Below are 17,662 nucleotides of genomic sequence, written 5' to 3'. Positions count from 1 at the left end.
TGTGCCATAGTCGTTGAATTTCGATTTTTAAGTCCTGGTATCTTGCAATTTTTTCATGTTCCTTCTCGGCGACCCTGCTATCACCTGGTATTGCGATGTCTATGATTGTGACCTTATTTTTCTCAACCAGTGTGATGTCTGGTGTATTATGCTCCAGTATTTTGTCGGTTTGTATACGGAAATCCCACAAGATCTTGATCATCTGATTTTCGGTGATTTTTTCAGGCTGATGTTCCCACCAGTTTGTTGCTGTTTTAATATTATAATTTTTGCACAAATTCCAATGGATCATTTGTGTTACTGAATTGTGCCGCAATTTATATATTATTATTATTATTGTTATTATTATATTTTAAAAAGACACCTGCTCTTTGGAACACAAAAGAAAAACTTGCATCCTCTTTCTCATAACAGACAATGCAACCACTTCACGTCCATCAGTTCATGTACATCGGTGTTTATTGCAGACTTTGAGGAGTCATGAAAAAAAAGGCACCATGAAAATCAATACATCTCATCTAGGTTGGTCAAAGGATGGAATCCCCCCCCCTTATTTTGCCTTGATGTGCCATGTGACAGAAAAGAACATTTTGCACAGAAAAAAAAGTATATTCCTGTATTTACTGGAATATTTTGGCTAATTTTAAAAAAGATTTAAATTAGAAATCAAGATGGGATTTTGTAGCTTTAAAAAAAACATTTATAAACACCTTCCCCCTTTTTTCCCTTTCCTTTCCATCAGGTGAAGTGAAATATATTTTTAAATTAAAAAAAATGCAATGCTATTAAGAAATAATACTGTGAACTACCACATGGATATCAAAATAAGATCTAAATGCCCCTACTTTTTAAAATTTGTGCTATTGTTTATCATATTAGTGTTTTCCTTGATTCGTACTTATCCCTCCTCCCCAAAAACAGACAGATAATTGAAATGCAGAATAAATTACATTGCTATGTACACTTCCATTAAGAAATCATGACATGATGCCGTTAGAAGAATTTAATCTGTGCTTATAAGATTAGCGTGGTCATTGATCATATAATTAAAAATACATCTGGGAATTGCTACATAAATGTGGAAATCTTAAGTGCTGGAGGATAAGAAAAGCCGCAGTCCGTAATTATGGCAACCATATGGATGGCATGAATTAAAAGGAATGTTGTGCCATCATAAAACCCTTTGAGGTCCTGTTGATTTCAATGGCAGAGCGTTTAAATATCGGTTTCACTTTTCGTTGTTGAAATCAATGGGGCCTAGACAAGAGAATCAACGCTGGCCCGGATCGCGCCTTTTGGACTTTCTGCTTGACTGCTTGATTTCAACACCTTTCGTCAGATGGCTCAGTCTGAGGGCAACTCAAAAAAACCGCAATGTGACTTTGCTAGGCTGTGGAAAAAAGATGAGCAAAGCATGAATTTCTCCCAGGGGGCCTGGTTTAAGGAACCCCTCCAGGGAAATTATTCTCTCTCTATATATTTTTTTTCCGTCAAGGGAGAGGCAAAACAGCAATTGTATCCTCCCTCTTGGCTCCCAACTGCATGCTCCCTTAATGGCATGATACCCTAGTTACATAAATAGAGACAATCCCCCGACATTTCCCCCTCATGGCTTCCTAAAACAAAGCATGATGGAACAATGCCAAGAACAACTGGTTTCCCCCCCTCGACAATAACCACAAAATATTTGTAGACGAGTCTTATTAGTGACTGCTACTCATCGAAAGATTCGACCCCTGAATCAGTGGCAGCTGCGTTGAGTTTCTCCTTCCGCCTTTTCATGATCTCTTGAAGTTCGGAACTTTCACTGGAATTCTGTAGGAAGAGACAAAACGTATATATATATATATTTTGCAGAAATATACTCTTGAGTTACATCCAGTATACAGTACAAAACCTGGAAATCCCAAAGGTGCTTTGCTTGGGTTTTTTTCCTTTGAAAACATTTCACTTCTCACCCAAGAAGCTTCTTCAGTTCTCAACCGAACTGAAGAAGTTTCTTGGAAGACAAGCGAAATGTTTTCAGAGAAAAAACAAACAGGAAAATCCAGCCGTGTTTTGAAAAAAACACCTTTGGGACAACAATGACCTGGATGATTGAGACTCTCCAAAGACATTAACACCTGGAAATTTAATTTTATCCAAAAGCAGGGGTGTCAAGCTCGATTTCACTGAGGGCCGCATCAGGGTTTTGTTTGACCTTGAGGGACCAAGGGGGGGGGGGAGCTTGGCCAGAGTGGGCATGGCCAGCTTGACATCACTCATCTAGCTCTGTTTTCAGCCTACCCAGGCTGTTTTCAGCCGCGATGGCTTCCTTCAGTCCTCCACCAGAAAAAACGGAGCTTGGAGAAGCCGCACACAATCTCCCGAAGTTCCATTTTCACTGACAGAAGGTTGCAGGAGGCCATGGTGGCCGAAAATGGAGCCCGGGAGGGCTACACGCTGGCAGAGGCACTGTGGGCCAGTCCTTCGCGCCCGCGGGTCAGATCTAAGCACCTTGAATTTGACACCCCTGCTCTAAAGCAAAAAGTATGATAGTTACGTGTATGACTCAATGGGCTGGTTTAGATGCAACATTAAACCATAGCTTACTACCATTGTACATAGAAAATTCATATTATACCCTGTTTCCGTGAAAAGAAGACCTTCCCAGATAATAAGTCTAACTGGGTTTTTGAGCGCACGCACTAAAATAAGCCCTCCCCCAAAATATTGCAACACAGCAGCAGCCATGAGGTGACCACGCTCGTTGCCTCCTGTACCTCAAAATAATAAGACCTTGACTTCCGGGGGGCGTGGCCTGTTGCCGAGGAGGGCTCCACCGAGCTCCTCAGAGATCTGGTCTGTATATCTAAATAAGATCATAGATAGCACCCCTTTCTGGCTAAGAAAGGGGCAGGGAGAATAGCCCCGTAGGTTAGGATCTAATCGTAAACCACAGCCTTTTTCTTTTTTGGCTGTGGAAAGAGATTAGTTCCGGCCGAAGCTCTTATCTCCAGCCATTTCTTCTCAGCTGCCTTTTTTTTTGGCAGCCCAGACAGGCTAGCCCCCCCCCAGGACAAGACAAAGTTTTTTTTTCAAGCTAGAATTGATACGGGCGGGTCCCACCCCTGTGAGATTTATGTTTTCAGTACTATCGTAAATACCAGCACCATTCGTCTTAGAGACTTCTTTGTCTAATTAGACCTCAAAATGGCGATTTCTCTCCGTGGATGATTGATATACTTAGCCGGTGTTATCTTCCTGCAGACTGCTCCTTAAGAAAATAAATTTTTTTTTTGGAAATAGAGGGGAGCGAAGCTCTGCTTACTTGCTTATTTATTATGCCATCCAAATCAAAGAAGCGTCTTGCTACAAAAGAATTTAAAGAATTTTCATTGGAAACACAGCCTTTGTCTCCTATGTCTTCTGTTGAGGAACTTTTAACACAGGAATATCTCCTTAAAATGCTTAACGCTTTTAAGAAAGAAATCAGGGAATTTGTATTGGAATTATTTGATGATTTACAATCTAAAGTTAATCAAATGAAGGCGAATACTTTTGCAGCTGTGTCTGCCCTGTCAGATTACTCTGCTGAAATAGAAAACAAATTGGAAAGTCTGGAGAAGGCTAATTTTAATTTGACTACCAATATTCAAATTTTACAAGAAAAAATTAGAAATAACGAAGAACAGCTTATGATACTAAATTTTAATAGGAAGGCATTTGCAATTAGAGTCAGAGGATTCCGTGAAAAGAAGCAAGAGAATTTAAAACAGACCTTTGCTGAAGCCTTCAGCCACGCGCTGGGAAGCCCGGGACTTAACTTTGATTGGCAGATTCGGAAAATCTATCGCCAGAACTCATTGATAGCGGAACAGCGACAGCTCCCGAGGGATATTATATATTTCTCTACAAAAGAATCTAGAAACGCGATTGTGCAAAATTTTTATAATAACAGGCTCCGAATTGATGACCAGGAGGATTGTCTTCAAAGAGATTCCTTTCCAGATATTGAGAGCAAGAAGGGACTACGCCTTTTTAACTAAAGAGCTTAGGAGTCAACAGATTCGATACGATGAGGGAGGCCCCTGCCGGCATCACGGTTACATTTGAGAATCAAAGATTTCGTCTTAACTCTATTTCGGAGGCTCAAGATTTCTATTGTAGGATTCTGAAGGCGGGACTTCCTGACGCGCTCGGAAGAGAGGAGAGACAGCGGAAGGAGAAAGCAAACGGCTGGCCATGCGGCTGCAAGATGGAGGGGGTAGCCCCTCCTCCCTCGGAGAAGCAGAAGAACGCAGATCGAGAATTTAGATACTTCAAAAGACTTCCTAAAGTTGAGGACTGAATGGGGGTTTGAGACCTCTCTCGGTAGAAAAAGTGGCTAATTTTTATCAGAAGGGAAAGCTGGACGAAACTACTTGAGCTAGATTCTAAAGTAACGTTAGTACAAATTTGATAGTGGTTAAAAGAATGCGGAATGATTTATGTTGTTTTAAACTTTGTTAGATGGGACTATTTTAAAATAGAAGGTTAACTGACTCTTGCTGAAAGTATTATTTGAAAATGATCCATGCCTATTTAACTTTTATTTGAAGGGAAAGTTGGTTGTTATAGTTATTTTTAAATAAACGCTAGTATAAATTTGATAGTGGTAAACATTAGACAAGCAAGAGATGAGGGTAAAATGTATGTGGAATGAATTATGTTATTTGTGGTAATACCAGACAAGCAAGGGAAGAGGGCAAAATTTACGTTGTTTAAAGCTTATTAGAACAGGAAGCCGCTTGGGGATTATCTTAAGATAACTGTAAAAAGAATGCGGAATGATTTATGTTGTTTAAACTTTGTTAGAAGCGACTACCTTAAAATAGAAGGTTAACTGACTCTTGTTGAAAGTATTACTGGAATATGTGGAATGATTCATGCCTACAAATCGCTCTGAGCTATATTTTAAACAAATGTTAGTATAAATTGATAGTGGTAAATATCAGACAAGTGGGGGATGAGAGTAAAATGCATGTGGAATGAACTAAGTTATTTAAATTCTACTAGAAGGGGAAGTCGGTTGGAATATCTTAAGATAGAAATTGATTCCTGTGTAAAGTAATATCTGATCTATGTTGCTTAACTTTACTAAGAAGGGGAAATCTGGTTAGATTATTTTGAATTACGGTTTGAAAAAGGTGGTTAAAGAAAGATCATTCACGTTGTTTAAATTTACTAGAGGTGAAAGTTTGATTACTTGTCTGTAAAAGTTATATTTGAAATATGGCAGGAACTATGCTGCTTAAATCTCATTGGAAGGATCATGAGGTTTAGGAAGGGAACGGGAGAGTCTACAGAAGATCGGGGTAAATAGCAAAGAAGTAAGAGACGAGAATAAATATAGATAGAATGATTTATACTATTAAGCATAGATAAAGATGGGGGCTGAGATCAACACAAAGAATGGTTTCTTCTTTTTTCTTTTTTATATATTACTTTATTTTTTAATCCATATGTATACAGATATTTTAGATAGAAGGTAGTGCAGGTTGGGCCCTGGGAAGCCGGGAGGATTAGGGATGGGGATTGTGGGGGGTGGGGTGGGGGGGGTAACATAATCTAATAAGAACAAGAATGTATTTATACGGTGGTTCTTTTTTTTTATTAATATTATTATCTTTTTTTTTCCTTGGTCATTTACATTTATTAGATCAAACAACACTCGAATAAAGGCATACACCAAGGAGGGAGGTGAGGGAAGGAAGAGGGAGGAGTAAGGAAGGAGTAAGGGGAATGTAAGGAGTATGTAAGGAGGGTGTCTGGGGAGTAAGGTGAGAAGGAAGGTTTGAGGGGAAAGGGAAGTAGGAGGGGAGTGTTAGAGGGAGAAAGGAAAGTTGGAGGGGGTAGATGGGGTGTATGGACTGATGCAAGGGTAGGTGGGGTATGGGCAATGATGAGTTGTGTTTCCTTTTTATTTGTTTCGTTTTATTCCTTTTTTTCCTTTTTTTTTTTCTTCTTTTTTTATAGTAAATACCCTGTGTATAATGATTGCAAATGGAATGTGAAAATTTGAAAATTGAATAAAATATTTTACAAAAAAAAAAAAAAAAAAAAAAAAAAATAATAAGACCTCCCCGAAAATAAGGGCCAAGTGCTTATTTTGAGGGTCAACGCGGTACATAGGCTAAAAATTGACATTTGCCAACTGTGGGCTCGCTGTCTCCAAAGTACCTCTAGCCCACCTCATGTTTTTCAGCCTTTGAAGTGGATGAAGGCAGCTTTAAAACCTCCAAGACTTCTAAAAGCGAGTGCTCTCTTGAGGCACTTTATGGGGTAACATGAGTGTCTCTCTGAAACTTAACGTACCTTCTTCAACCTTTATCCCTCCCCTAAAAAAATGGGAAGAAAATCCTGGCTTCTGTCGCACCAATATCATTAATTCCCCTAGAGCAGGGGTCTCCAACCTTGGCAACTTTAAGATTTGTGGACTTCCACAAATTCCTCAGCCAGCTTTTGCCTGAGGAATTCTGGGTTGCCAGCAGTGGTGAGCTCCGGGTGGTACGGCCCGGTACGGGCGTACTGGTGGTAGCTGGGAGCAGCGGCCACCATACCGGAATGGTGGCTCATTTGGCCCATCTTATCGCTTTTTGATGCAAACGGGCCAGTTGCGCATGTGCGCACAGCGTGTGGCGCCTGCGCAACCTCCACCAAGCAGCTGAAGGTCGCTTGGCGGTGGCATGCACATGCGTGCGCAGCATGTGTGCCCGACGAGGACTCCCAGTCCCATTGCAGCATACCGGTTGCGACAGGATCCAGAACCCACTGCTGTTGCCAAGGTTGGAAACCCCTGCCCTACAGCCGTTAAGCCAGCTTTGCTGGCTGAGGAATTCTGGTGTTGAAGTCCACAAGTCTTAAAGTTGCTAAGTTTGGAAACTCCTGCCCTAGAGCCCTTAAAGGCTAAAAATATGATGGGTTCCCACACGCAGAAGGCTTCTTGCTCCCTGGTCTAAGGTAGGCAAATGCCCATCTTATTTATCATTGAATTTAAATGCCACTCAATTGTCTATTGAGAGTGGACTTCCCTCCACAAGCCCTTCTTTGCACAGGATGACCATCTCCTGTGCCACAGCGTGGGTAGATAAGTAACATGTTCACCACTTACATCTAGTGCCGCCTTCTGAACAGTAATTGGCTGTAGACTCGCGCTCCTTCTGGGCACACAGATTAAGTTCATCTTTGTTGAGGGAAAAGAGTTGTGCACCAGTCAAAACTCCAAGGCTGTTTACGGTCCTGCATGAGTAGTAATAATGTATGAGCAATGACCCTTTTACATTTGAAAGAACAGACACGAATTAATCAACAGAAGCAGACGGAGGAAGGAACCTGTGATCTTTCAGATGTGATTGTGCTATAATTCGTTATTCCATGTCTTAACTAACCAAGCTAATTGGGGAACGACAAAAATGGGATTCGGACAGCATCTAGTTCACCTCACGTGAACTTCATCCCATATTTTGGAGGTTCCTAAAGGGGCAGGTCTAAGTGAGCTAATGGGCCTATCGTCCCTGTCACATTTTAGGTTTTTTTTCATTTTATTCATTTGAATGTGCAATTTTTGTTTGATGAATAAGTAACTAAATAAATGGGATGTCAAACACCGGGGAAATCAGGAGATTCGGGCACTTCAAATGAGTATAAAGATTTCTTTCAAGTTTAAGCTCTCTACAAGAATCTGAACTACTAACAGTCAACGGGAAATGAGCAGGAGATAAGAAAGGCACGCAGGGACTCATGACGGATGACATGTTTGACCACTCCCTCAGGCTCTGCCTGGTAATCTCCCACGTGACAATAACTTCCCAGTCATATTGTGAAACAACACAATTACACATTCATGTAACTTAAAATAAAATCATTTCCACATTATATCCCTCAGGTCCAAAGTCATTTGTCTAATCATACATACAGCTGTTTGAAGAGCTGTATTCAAAAGAGCTGGTTACTCCTTTGGACTTACACTGAGTTGAATCCTTTGGCCTCTAGCCAAACCTTAATGTCTTCCGGAGAGGATTCGTAGTTGATATTGACTACGGGGGCACTGGAGCGTGGCACTTGGAACTTCTTTTGGGCAGTATTCCGACCAATGGTGAGACGGTGAATGAGTTCATCTTGAACTTCCTCCATCTGAGATTTCCTTCCTGGGAAGGTGGGACAAAGCAAGAGAACTGGAGGAGATTGGCAGTTCAAGTCAATGAGTCACATTCAATACTCCGTGACAGACAGGGTCAGATCAATCCAAAGGAAAAGAAACACCTACAGCAGTGGTTTTAACAGATTAACAGAGTTGGAAGGGACTTTATAGGTCATCTAGTCCACCCCCATGCTCAAGCAGGAGACCCTACACCAGTGATGACTAACCTTTTTGGATCGCGTGCCAAAGCGGGGGGAGCGCAGGGGGGGGGTCGTGCGTAGGCATGTCCACACCCATAATGCTATGCTCTCTACCCGTGCAAGACCCACCCATGCGCATGCACGCGCGACCAGCGCTCCCCCCGTTTTTGACACAGGTTTTTTTTTGTCCTCCCCAGGCTCTAGAGGCTTTCTAGGAGCCTGGGGAAGGTGAAAACAGTGACCCCCATCCTCCTGTTGGCCCTCTGGAGGCTTCACGAGCTTTCCTGAAGGCTCTGGAAGGCGAAAAATGGCCCTACAGCCAAACCAGAAGTCACTTCTGGTTTGCTCGTAGGGCTGTTTTTCGCCCTCTGGAGCCTTCAGGAGGCTAGACCCGAGGTAGCGCAGTGGTTAGGGTGCAGTATTGCAGGCCACTTCAGCTGACTGTTATCTGCAGTTCAGCGGTTCTAATCTCACCAGCTCAAGGTTGACTCAGCCTTCCATCCTTCCGAGGTGGGTGAAATGAGGACCCAGACTGCGGGGGCGATATGCTGATTCTGTAAACCGCTTAGAGAGGGCTGAAAGCCCTATGAAGCGGTATATAAGTCTAACTGCTATTGCTATTGCTATTGCTATTCTTGTCAACCTTGATCTGGTGAGATTTAAACTGCCAAACTGCACCTAGCAGACAGCTAAAGTAGCCTGCAGTGCTGCACTCTAACCACTGCGCCACCTCGGCTCGAATAACCACGAAGTTCTGGAGTCGTGCAAATATCAAGAGTGGGAATAACAGTCTAGGCAATGGGTTTGTTTAAAAAAAAATTTTTTTAACGTAATCTTTCTGGCTTCCTTCTGTTGGTAAAAATTAATCATGCACCTAGCAGAAATCATCGCATTTTCTCCATTATTACAAGGATTAGGAATCTGGCTTTTAAACAAAGCGGACATCCTCTGAATGTCATTTTTTTAAGCAATTTTTTCTGGATGACATTCAGTTGGGGAGGGAGGGAGGGAGGGAAGGAAAGAAGGAAGGAAGGAAGGAGGGAAAGAAAGAAGGAAGGAAGGAAGGAAGGAAAGAAGGAAAGAAGGAAAGAAGGAAGGAGGGAAGGAAGGAAGGAGGGAGGGAGGGAGGAAGATATTTCCTGCTTGCAAGGCAAAGAATTTCCCTCTCCTCTGTCAGACCTCCCTCTGTGTTATCAATGGAACCAGAAGTTGTGGGTGCTTGAACAATTGAGGTTTTAAAGAAGAGATTGGATAACCCTTTGTCTGAAATGGCTTAAGGTTTCCTGCTTGAGCAGGGGGTTGGACTAGAAGGCCTCCAAGGTCCCTTCCAACTCTGTCATCCTGAAAGAAACAACGATGAACCTGGAGAGAAACTCACGGTCAACAGGTGGAAGCTTCTGCCTCTGGCCATCCCGGCCACCATCGCTTGATGTGCTGCTCTGGCGGCTGATGGCCCCGGGGACCTTTGGCAACGGAACGGGGACAGGAGCAGGGACACAGGGAGGGAGAGGGACCGGAAGCGGCATCTGTGGTGGGGAAGGAGCAGCAGGCGTGGGGTCTGGTTGCTTTGGAGGAAACTCCGTCCTTTGTTTCTGCACAACAGAAGGGAAGATTCATTTACCAAAGTGGGGGTGGAGGAAATTAATTCAAAATCTTTTTTGGGGAAAAAAATATCTGCATTTCCCCAAACAGATGTTTGCTGTGTCAACCATCTGAACCGACTCATCTCCAGAGAAATGCAATAAGGTCACAAAACACTCATTTCTACAAATTTCAGGGGAAGGCAAAGAAATGAAATCCAAGCTGCTCTATTATTATCTCTTAAACACCCCTTTTTTAAAAAAAGAAAAAAGAAAGAAAGAATAGGAACCCATTTACAAGGTTGTCCTCACAAACAAATCAGGCTATAACTCCAAGCACACAACAGTTTCAAATTTCTTTGCCATGAATAGAGAATAATTATGTAAGCATTCGGCAATTTCATATGTTCACTTCCATTGGGGACTCAAAGTCTGAAATTGGAAAAAAATGCTATAAAGGAAGCAGAGAATGGATGTGATTAAATACAAATTGTTGGGTAGGATAAAAAGCTGCGGAGAGGTACTGTGAATCGTGTGGGGTCCTTGGTGAGCTCTCTCTTTTTTTCTCGCAGACATTTCATTACCCAAATAGGTACCTTTATCAGTACTAGAAGGGATAGGGTGTGCCCTCTATCTATATACTGCCCTCCCTCCAAAGAAGAGGGAGTCAAGCTATTCTCCAAAGCACCTGAGGCAGGGGTGGGTTTCTTGCCCCATTCCAACCGGTTCGGTGCACGCATGCGTACTAGCGTCTGCACGACGCTCCAGCTGCTCCTGGAGGATTGCGCAGGCGCTGTATGCGTCCTGCGCATGCGTGGAAGTGCAGAACTCGTCAAAACCGGGTAAGGACCGCGGGCGGGCAGGCGCGCCCTTCACCGTTCCCGGAACAGGGACCGCCACGAACCGGTTGAAACCCACCCCTGACCTGAGGGCAGGACAAGAAGCAATGGGTGGAAACTAATCAAGGTAAGATACAACCTAGAACTAAGGAGGAATTTCCTGACATTGAGAACAATCAATCAGTGGAACAACTTGCCTCCAGAAGTTGCGAATGCTCCAACATTGGAAGTTTTTAAGAAGATGTTGGATAACCATTTGTCTGAAGTGGTGTAGGTTTCCTGCCTAAGCAAGGGGTTGGACTAGAAGACCTCCCCGGTCCCTTCCAACTCTGTTACTCTATTAATTTCCTTTAATCAATAATATGCAATTGTTTGTCCTGTCAATGTTGGTGGGGGGTGTTTTTGGTGGTTTCTTTGATTAAGCTCTTGGCAGTTCCTTAACAGGGGTATTTTTTTTACTGCTTGGCATTAAATGGTTGTTGACTGCTAGTCAGTAAGTGTTGTGGTCTCTTTGCTTTTTGATTACCTCTTTTGAATGGTATGTAGATGTTTATTTCTATGTGTCTGTGGATGGCTGATTTAGGTGAATTTCAGGCTTCCAGGAATTCTCTAATAATTTTGGACTTAGCTTTGCATGGTGGAGTATTCTCAGAGATAAAGAATATCTCAACCCGACTCCTTTCTAGCATTGACGGCTGGGTAATGAAACATCTGCAAGAAAACAACCTAGCTCAGAGAACACGAAGGACCCCACATCCCTGTGCTACAAATATTCTCTCCTTTTGAGAGAGTGAACAGTGTTGGGAGAATGGCCCACAGCCAACTTTTGCTGCATGACAATTTTAACAATTCTTCTTAATTATTTAAAGTAAATAAATAAAACATTTTAATTTTTGCCATTCACATTTCATTCTGTCCCTCCTTTTGCTCCCTTTCTTTGATGAGTCTATTCCACCATTTCTTTGATATTAGCGTAACTCTTGTCCTGCAGCAAGTAGTCCTGCACCGAATTGGCTGTGGTTAATTGTCCTGAAGCGAGTTGGTCATAGCAAGTTGGCCATGGTGTCATGGATGACCCTACTGTTGGGATAAATTAGTTTTAGCTGTGATTCATTTTCTTTGACTCATGTCATGAAGGGGTTGTTTTTGGGTTATGACTCTGTATTTCTTTTATGAGCTCTGCCTACCAATGCTCCCCCTGAAATGTAAGAATAGGATAGGTATCAGGGGTGGGTTCCTGCCAGTTCTAACATCTTCTATAGAAGAAGTTCCACAAATCTCCAGTGCCATTTAGAACCGGTTCCAGCTCCCTCCCCCCCGCCCGTCCGCACATCATCAAGATGAAGAGCGAGAGGGGGAATTCTGGGAGTTGAAGTCCACAAGTCTTAAAGCTGTCAAGTTTAAACACCCCTGGGGGCTTTTTTCTAACAGCTTTAAGACTTTCATGCTTCAAATGCCAGAGTTTCTGAGCCAACATTTTGGTTGCTAAGCAAGAGCGTTGTTAAGTGAGTTTCACCACATTTTACAAGTTGGTCACGCCCACCCAGTCACATGGCCGGCAAGCCACTCCCACAAAGCAGGCCACACCTCCAGAAGAGGTTCTAAAAAAATTTGAAACCCACCACTGATAGATATGAATGTAAGCTGTAAGAAGTTGATTTGAGTGGAGACAGGGGAAAAAAAGATATCAAGAAGTCCAGCACACTTAATTAACAATCTTCTCCAAATCTTTTAAACATTTATCATTTCAAGCATTACCTCAGAGAGTTCTCCTAGTAACTGCTATGAGGGAAACAAAGTCAATCAATGCAAATTAGTCTTAACTTTAGAAAAGTTCCAAAAACAAACTTAAAACTGCTATCATAATTCAAACCACCTTTTGGCATTTTAAGGGATATTCATTAGCTCTTGATCATGGCGATTGCTTAATTTTTTAAATAGCAGTAGAAGCAAAATGAAACCGATATTGCCTATATCCCATAAGACTAAGACACAAAAGTAGAATGAAATGTTATGGTATATTGAACTAGCAATAGCAATTGTACTTAGACTTATATACTGCTTCACAGTCCTTTACAGTCCTCTCTAAGGGGTTTACAGAGTCAGCCTATTGCCCCCAACAATCTGGGTCCTCATTTTACCCACCTCAGAAGACTGGGAGGCTGAGTCAACCTTGAGCCTGGTGAGATTCGATCTGCCAAACTGCTGTTAGACTGCGATCAGCAGAAGTAGCCTGCAGTACTGCACTCTAACCACTGCGCCACCACGGCTCAGAGAATACAACCCTACCACATCCTGAAGTAATAAAACACCCTTTTCCCAGCCAAGCAGTATTATGCGATGCTTGCAAAGACTGTCAGTTGGGCCAATGGAAATCAAAACATTTTCAAAACAGAAGTGTTGATTTTTAAAAGGGGATTCAAGCAGTCCATGTGCAATTATGAAGGACACACATTCTCCTTCTTTATTCAAGAAGAGAAGGAGATGAATGCGTAAGTTAGGAACGTGATGGGTGTTCACTACTTGGATCAGGGATGCCCAATCAGAAGAATCTGGTGGCGCTTTTTACCTTCTGGCATATTTTTATTAAAAGGCGCCAACACTTGTGCATTGCAAGTCGCATCCTTGGAACCATGAATCTGGGGGCGCAGAGACAAAATCTCAAATTTATTCTCTTGTGCCACTTGCTGCCTCTTGAAATCTGCCAAGGGGACAGCGTCCAATCCCTAATACAACATAAGTACCCTTCTCAAATTTCTCTATACCACAAGGCTATTTACACAACACGGTTAACTGTGGCCTTGTTCTTGGTGGGGGAAGATAAACTTTGGATCCACTTCTCTTTGTAAGGGAATGATGGGAGTTGTAATCTGTTAGATGGAGAAGGTGCCAATCCAAGGAAAGCTGATTTGGAGGTAGCCTTTTCCACAGAAGCAACTCTTATTTACCTGTTACCTTTGTTTGTTTGTTGTTGTTTTTAAATAGGGGAAATTAAGAGAAGCTACCAACTAGACTAGAAGGATACTGTCTTCATCAATCCCAAAGGTGCTTTTTTCAAGGGGCAACTGAACTTTTCGGTTTTTCTTTGAAGATATTTCCCTTCTCATCCAAGAAGTTTCTTCAGCTCTGACTGGATGATCTATCTATCTATCTATCTATCTATCTATCTATCTATCTATCTATCTATCTATCTATCTATCTATCCATCCATCCATCCATCCATCCATCCATCCATCCCCCATACATCTATTTCTAATCCTACCTACCTACCTACCTACCTACCTACCTACCTACCTACCTACCTATATGCCAATTCTCTCTATCATCTCTCTCTCTCTTATCTATCATCTATCAATCATCTATCCATCCCCCATACATCTATCTCTTTCTAATCTCTCATATCCATTATCTATCTCTTTCTAATCCTATCTATCTATCTATCTATCTATCTATCTATCTATCTATCTATCTATCTATCTATCTCTCATCCACCCACCCACCCACCCATCCATCCATCCATCCATCCATCTATCATTGTCTGTCTGTCTATCTAATCTATCCATCCATCCTTCCATCCATCCAACTATCCATCTATCATCTATCTATAGAACTTAGAATGATAGGGCTGGAAGGGACCTCTGAAGTCTTCTACTCCAAGCCCCTGCTCAAGGCAGCAGACTTTATACCCTCCTGGTAAATTGGTTGCCAATGATGGAGCACTCTCTGTGATCACTGTGATGGACAAGGGAGTACTGGATGGAGTGTTCCATCCAGTGATGGAGCACCTACCTATCTATTGTACTGTACTTATATAGCCACCCATCTCACAATCAAATGCCTGTGGGTGGTACACAATAGAGTTTAAGAAATATAAGAAATAATATCAATTTTTATTAAAAACATCCTTAAAAGTACAAAACTAAAACAGAATATTTTTTTAAAAAGAGACTGGGCAAAGAGCAGGTGTTAACTACTTGGGAGCCATCTCAATATCTACCAGTTCTTTGGGGTCTCCAGACCTACTGACACAACTACATCATTGGCAACGTCTTCGCAACTGCTGTGGCCAATGGAAATAAGCCTTGGGTAGTCTTTCAGGCTAACACATTTCCCAGGCAGCTGAGAAAGAGGAAGTGAAGAGGGCATTTGGCAGTTCATGGGACTGGAGATGAAGTGTCCTGGCAGGAGATGTGGGCAAAATGTGTGAAAGAAAAGACTGTGTACCCACCAAGAGAGATTTACTGAAGGCTCTAAAGAACTTCAGGAGAATGTAGTGTCTTGGAGAAAGAAGACTCAACTTGGCATTCGCTGTTTGCCTGGAAGGACTTGTGGCCAAGGGTATTTGAGAGACGAATGGAACCAGTGCAAATCACAATTGTAGTTAAAGGAAGCCAGCATTTAAAGGTTCTGAAATAGTTTGTTGAGTTTTACACTGAGGGCAGTTTATGGCCTGTATCATTTTAATGAGCCTCCCTCATCCATTTCTCCTATTCTGATTCTACGTTTACTGTATTTTTCGGACTATAAGATTTGTGAAAAATGGGACATGCGGAGAGTTTGAGAGGCCTGCAAAGTGCTCCTAGGGGCTGGGGGGGTTATGACCCATATTTGAAGTTCCAATGGTCAGTTTCCCCTCATGGTCATTTGACTAGACTTTAGCTGGGGAATTCTGGGAGTTGAAGTCCACAAGCCTTAAAGTTCCCAAGTTTGGACACCCCTTATGGCCATTTGACTGGACTTTGGCTGGAGAATTCTGGGAGTTGAAGTCCACAAGCCTTAAACGTCTCAAGTTTGGACACCCCTGGTTTAAAACTTTGGTTGCCCAGGTAGGGATGGACTGAAAATAGCTAAATCCTCCATTTCACTGGTTCAGGATCCCGTCAGTCACAGCTCCTGGTAAAATGTCAGATTTCAGAGAACTATATCTGCACAACACTTGCTTGCAAACTATGCAAAGGGTCCGGAACAGACTACAATAGCTCTCTTTTTATCTAGCTCACATTAATTAAACAGCCATGCAGCCTGTTCATTCATTAGAATCCTTTGTAAAGGCTTGGTCAATAGGGAATGCCAATCTTACGGGGCTTAAAGGAAGAACATAAACTTTCTCCGCCCCCCCCCCCGCCTCCCATTCGCTTCCAATCTCTAATGACCCGTCAACGGGAAAGATGTAGAGCAAAGCGGGGGAGGGAGGGGAGAATGGGAGCATTTCACTGTAACTTTGGCACCTGATCCTTGTTTCTGGATTCGGGGGGGGGGGGGGGGCAAGAAGAAAGGAACTCAGCTCCTGCTGCTTCCCTGGCAGCATCCAGCGAATGGCGTTGACTGGGGAGAAGGCAGATTGTGATGGAATGAGAGGAAGTGTGCATCTGTGAAATTCTTCCCTTTCTGAGGAATACTCTGTGGTAGGCTGGGAAATGACAGATGGCTCCCCAGCCAGTTCTTGGTAAAGAATTTCAGGTAAAGTTAAAGGTTCCCCCTGCACATGGGAGCTAGTTGTTGCCAACTCTAGGGGTCGGTGCTCATCTCCGTTTCTAAGCCCAAGAGCCGGCGCTGTCCAAAGACGTCCCCGTGGTCAATGCCAAAGGTGCACAGATCACTGTTACCTTCCCAACAAAGGTGGTTCCTGTTCTACTTGCACTTTTATGTGCTTTTGAACTACTAGGTTGGCAGAAGCTGGGACAAGTAACAAGAGCTCACTCCGTTATGCGGCACTAGGGATTCGAACCGCCGAACTTCTGATCAAGCTCAGTGTCTTAGCCACTGAGCCATTGCGTCAATTCTTGACTCTAATTGTTAAAGTCAACCTCAAGAACAGCAGTCCCCCAACCCTTTGGGTACCAGGGACCAGTTCCGTGGAGAAAGGGTTTTCTCCCTTTCTGGAAGGGATGTGGTTTGGCATGCTGCCTGCATCCCGTGGATGGGGCTTCGCTTCTTTACGTGGCCTTGTGCCAGTCCATGGACAGGAAATTAGGGACCCATGCTTTAGAATGTGCCTTCCTAAAATAATAGATATTTCAGGTTATTTGTCATATATTTTAATAGCAATAGCACTTAGACTTATATACCGCTTCACAGTGCTTTACAGCTCTCTCTAAGCAATTTACAGAGTCAGCCTCTTGCCCTCAACAATTTGGATCCTCATTTTACCCACCTCGGAAGGACGGAAGGCTGAGTTAACCTTGAGCCTGGTGAGGTTTAAACTGCCAAATTGCAGGCAGCTGGCAGTCTGCAGAAGTAGCCTGCAGTACTGCACTCTAACCACTGCATTACCGTGGCTCATTAAGATCAGTGCAACGATTTTAGCAAGTTTTAACTCTGAATATATATTATTTGCAAATTATAATTAAAATACTGGTGTGGGGAGTGGGCGATGACTCAATGATTAAAGACACTGACAACCTGGGTTTGAGACCCAAGCCCGGCGTGTGAGCTCTTGTTTTTGTCCCAGTTCCCTGCCAACCTAGGAATTCCAAAGCATGCATATGCGAGTAGATAAATAGGTATCACTTCAGTGGGATGATAATGGCTTTCTGTGCACCTCGGCCACCTGATCATAGAAATGTCTTCGGACAATGCTAGCTCCCTTGACTAAGTAAAGGAGATGAGCGCATGCGCGCGCGCGCGCGCACACACACACACACACACACACACGAATCAGACACGACTGGACAGGGGAAAGCTTTACTTCTACTTTTATAAAAATACTAGTGAACAGTATTTCTCGGGAATAAACCAGCAAGATTTAGATGACATTGTTTTTCACAATAAGGTTTTGAGTCTTTTCCAGCGAGAATCTCTCATGCAAATCCCAATTCATAATTATGGCTGTGCAAGGAAGGCAAGAAAGAGAGTACCAAAATGTGACAAACGAAAGGAGAA

At 42.9% G+C, this 17,662-nt stretch overlaps 1 protein-coding gene across 1 annotated transcript in view; it reads right to left on the bottom strand.

Moving 5' to 3' along the window:
* Positions 1 to 441: 441 nt before the first annotated feature.
* The window catches only part of EPS8 (epidermal growth factor receptor pathway substrate 8), a 182,974-nt gene continuing 165,753 nt past the window's right edge, over positions 442 to 17,662 (bottom strand). The window contains 6 exon segments of the mRNA XM_032220802.1: positions 442 to 1,815; positions 7,133 to 7,158; positions 7,161 to 7,196; positions 7,199 to 7,260; positions 7,988 to 8,168; positions 9,740 to 9,953. Coding sequence (XP_032076693.1) covers positions 1,714 to 1,815; positions 7,133 to 7,158; positions 7,161 to 7,196; positions 7,199 to 7,260; positions 7,988 to 8,168; positions 9,740 to 9,953 — 621 coding nt within the window. The 3' untranslated portion in view covers positions 442 to 1,713.

Source organism: Thamnophis elegans, chromosome 7 (assembly GCF_009769535.1).
Source record: "Thamnophis elegans isolate rThaEle1 chromosome 7, rThaEle1.pri, whole genome shotgun sequence".
NCBI lineage: Eukaryota > Metazoa > Chordata > Lepidosauria > Squamata > Colubridae > Thamnophis > Thamnophis elegans.
Note: the sequence above shows the minus strand (reverse complement) of the source record. Positions and strands in the feature narration are given on the sequence as shown.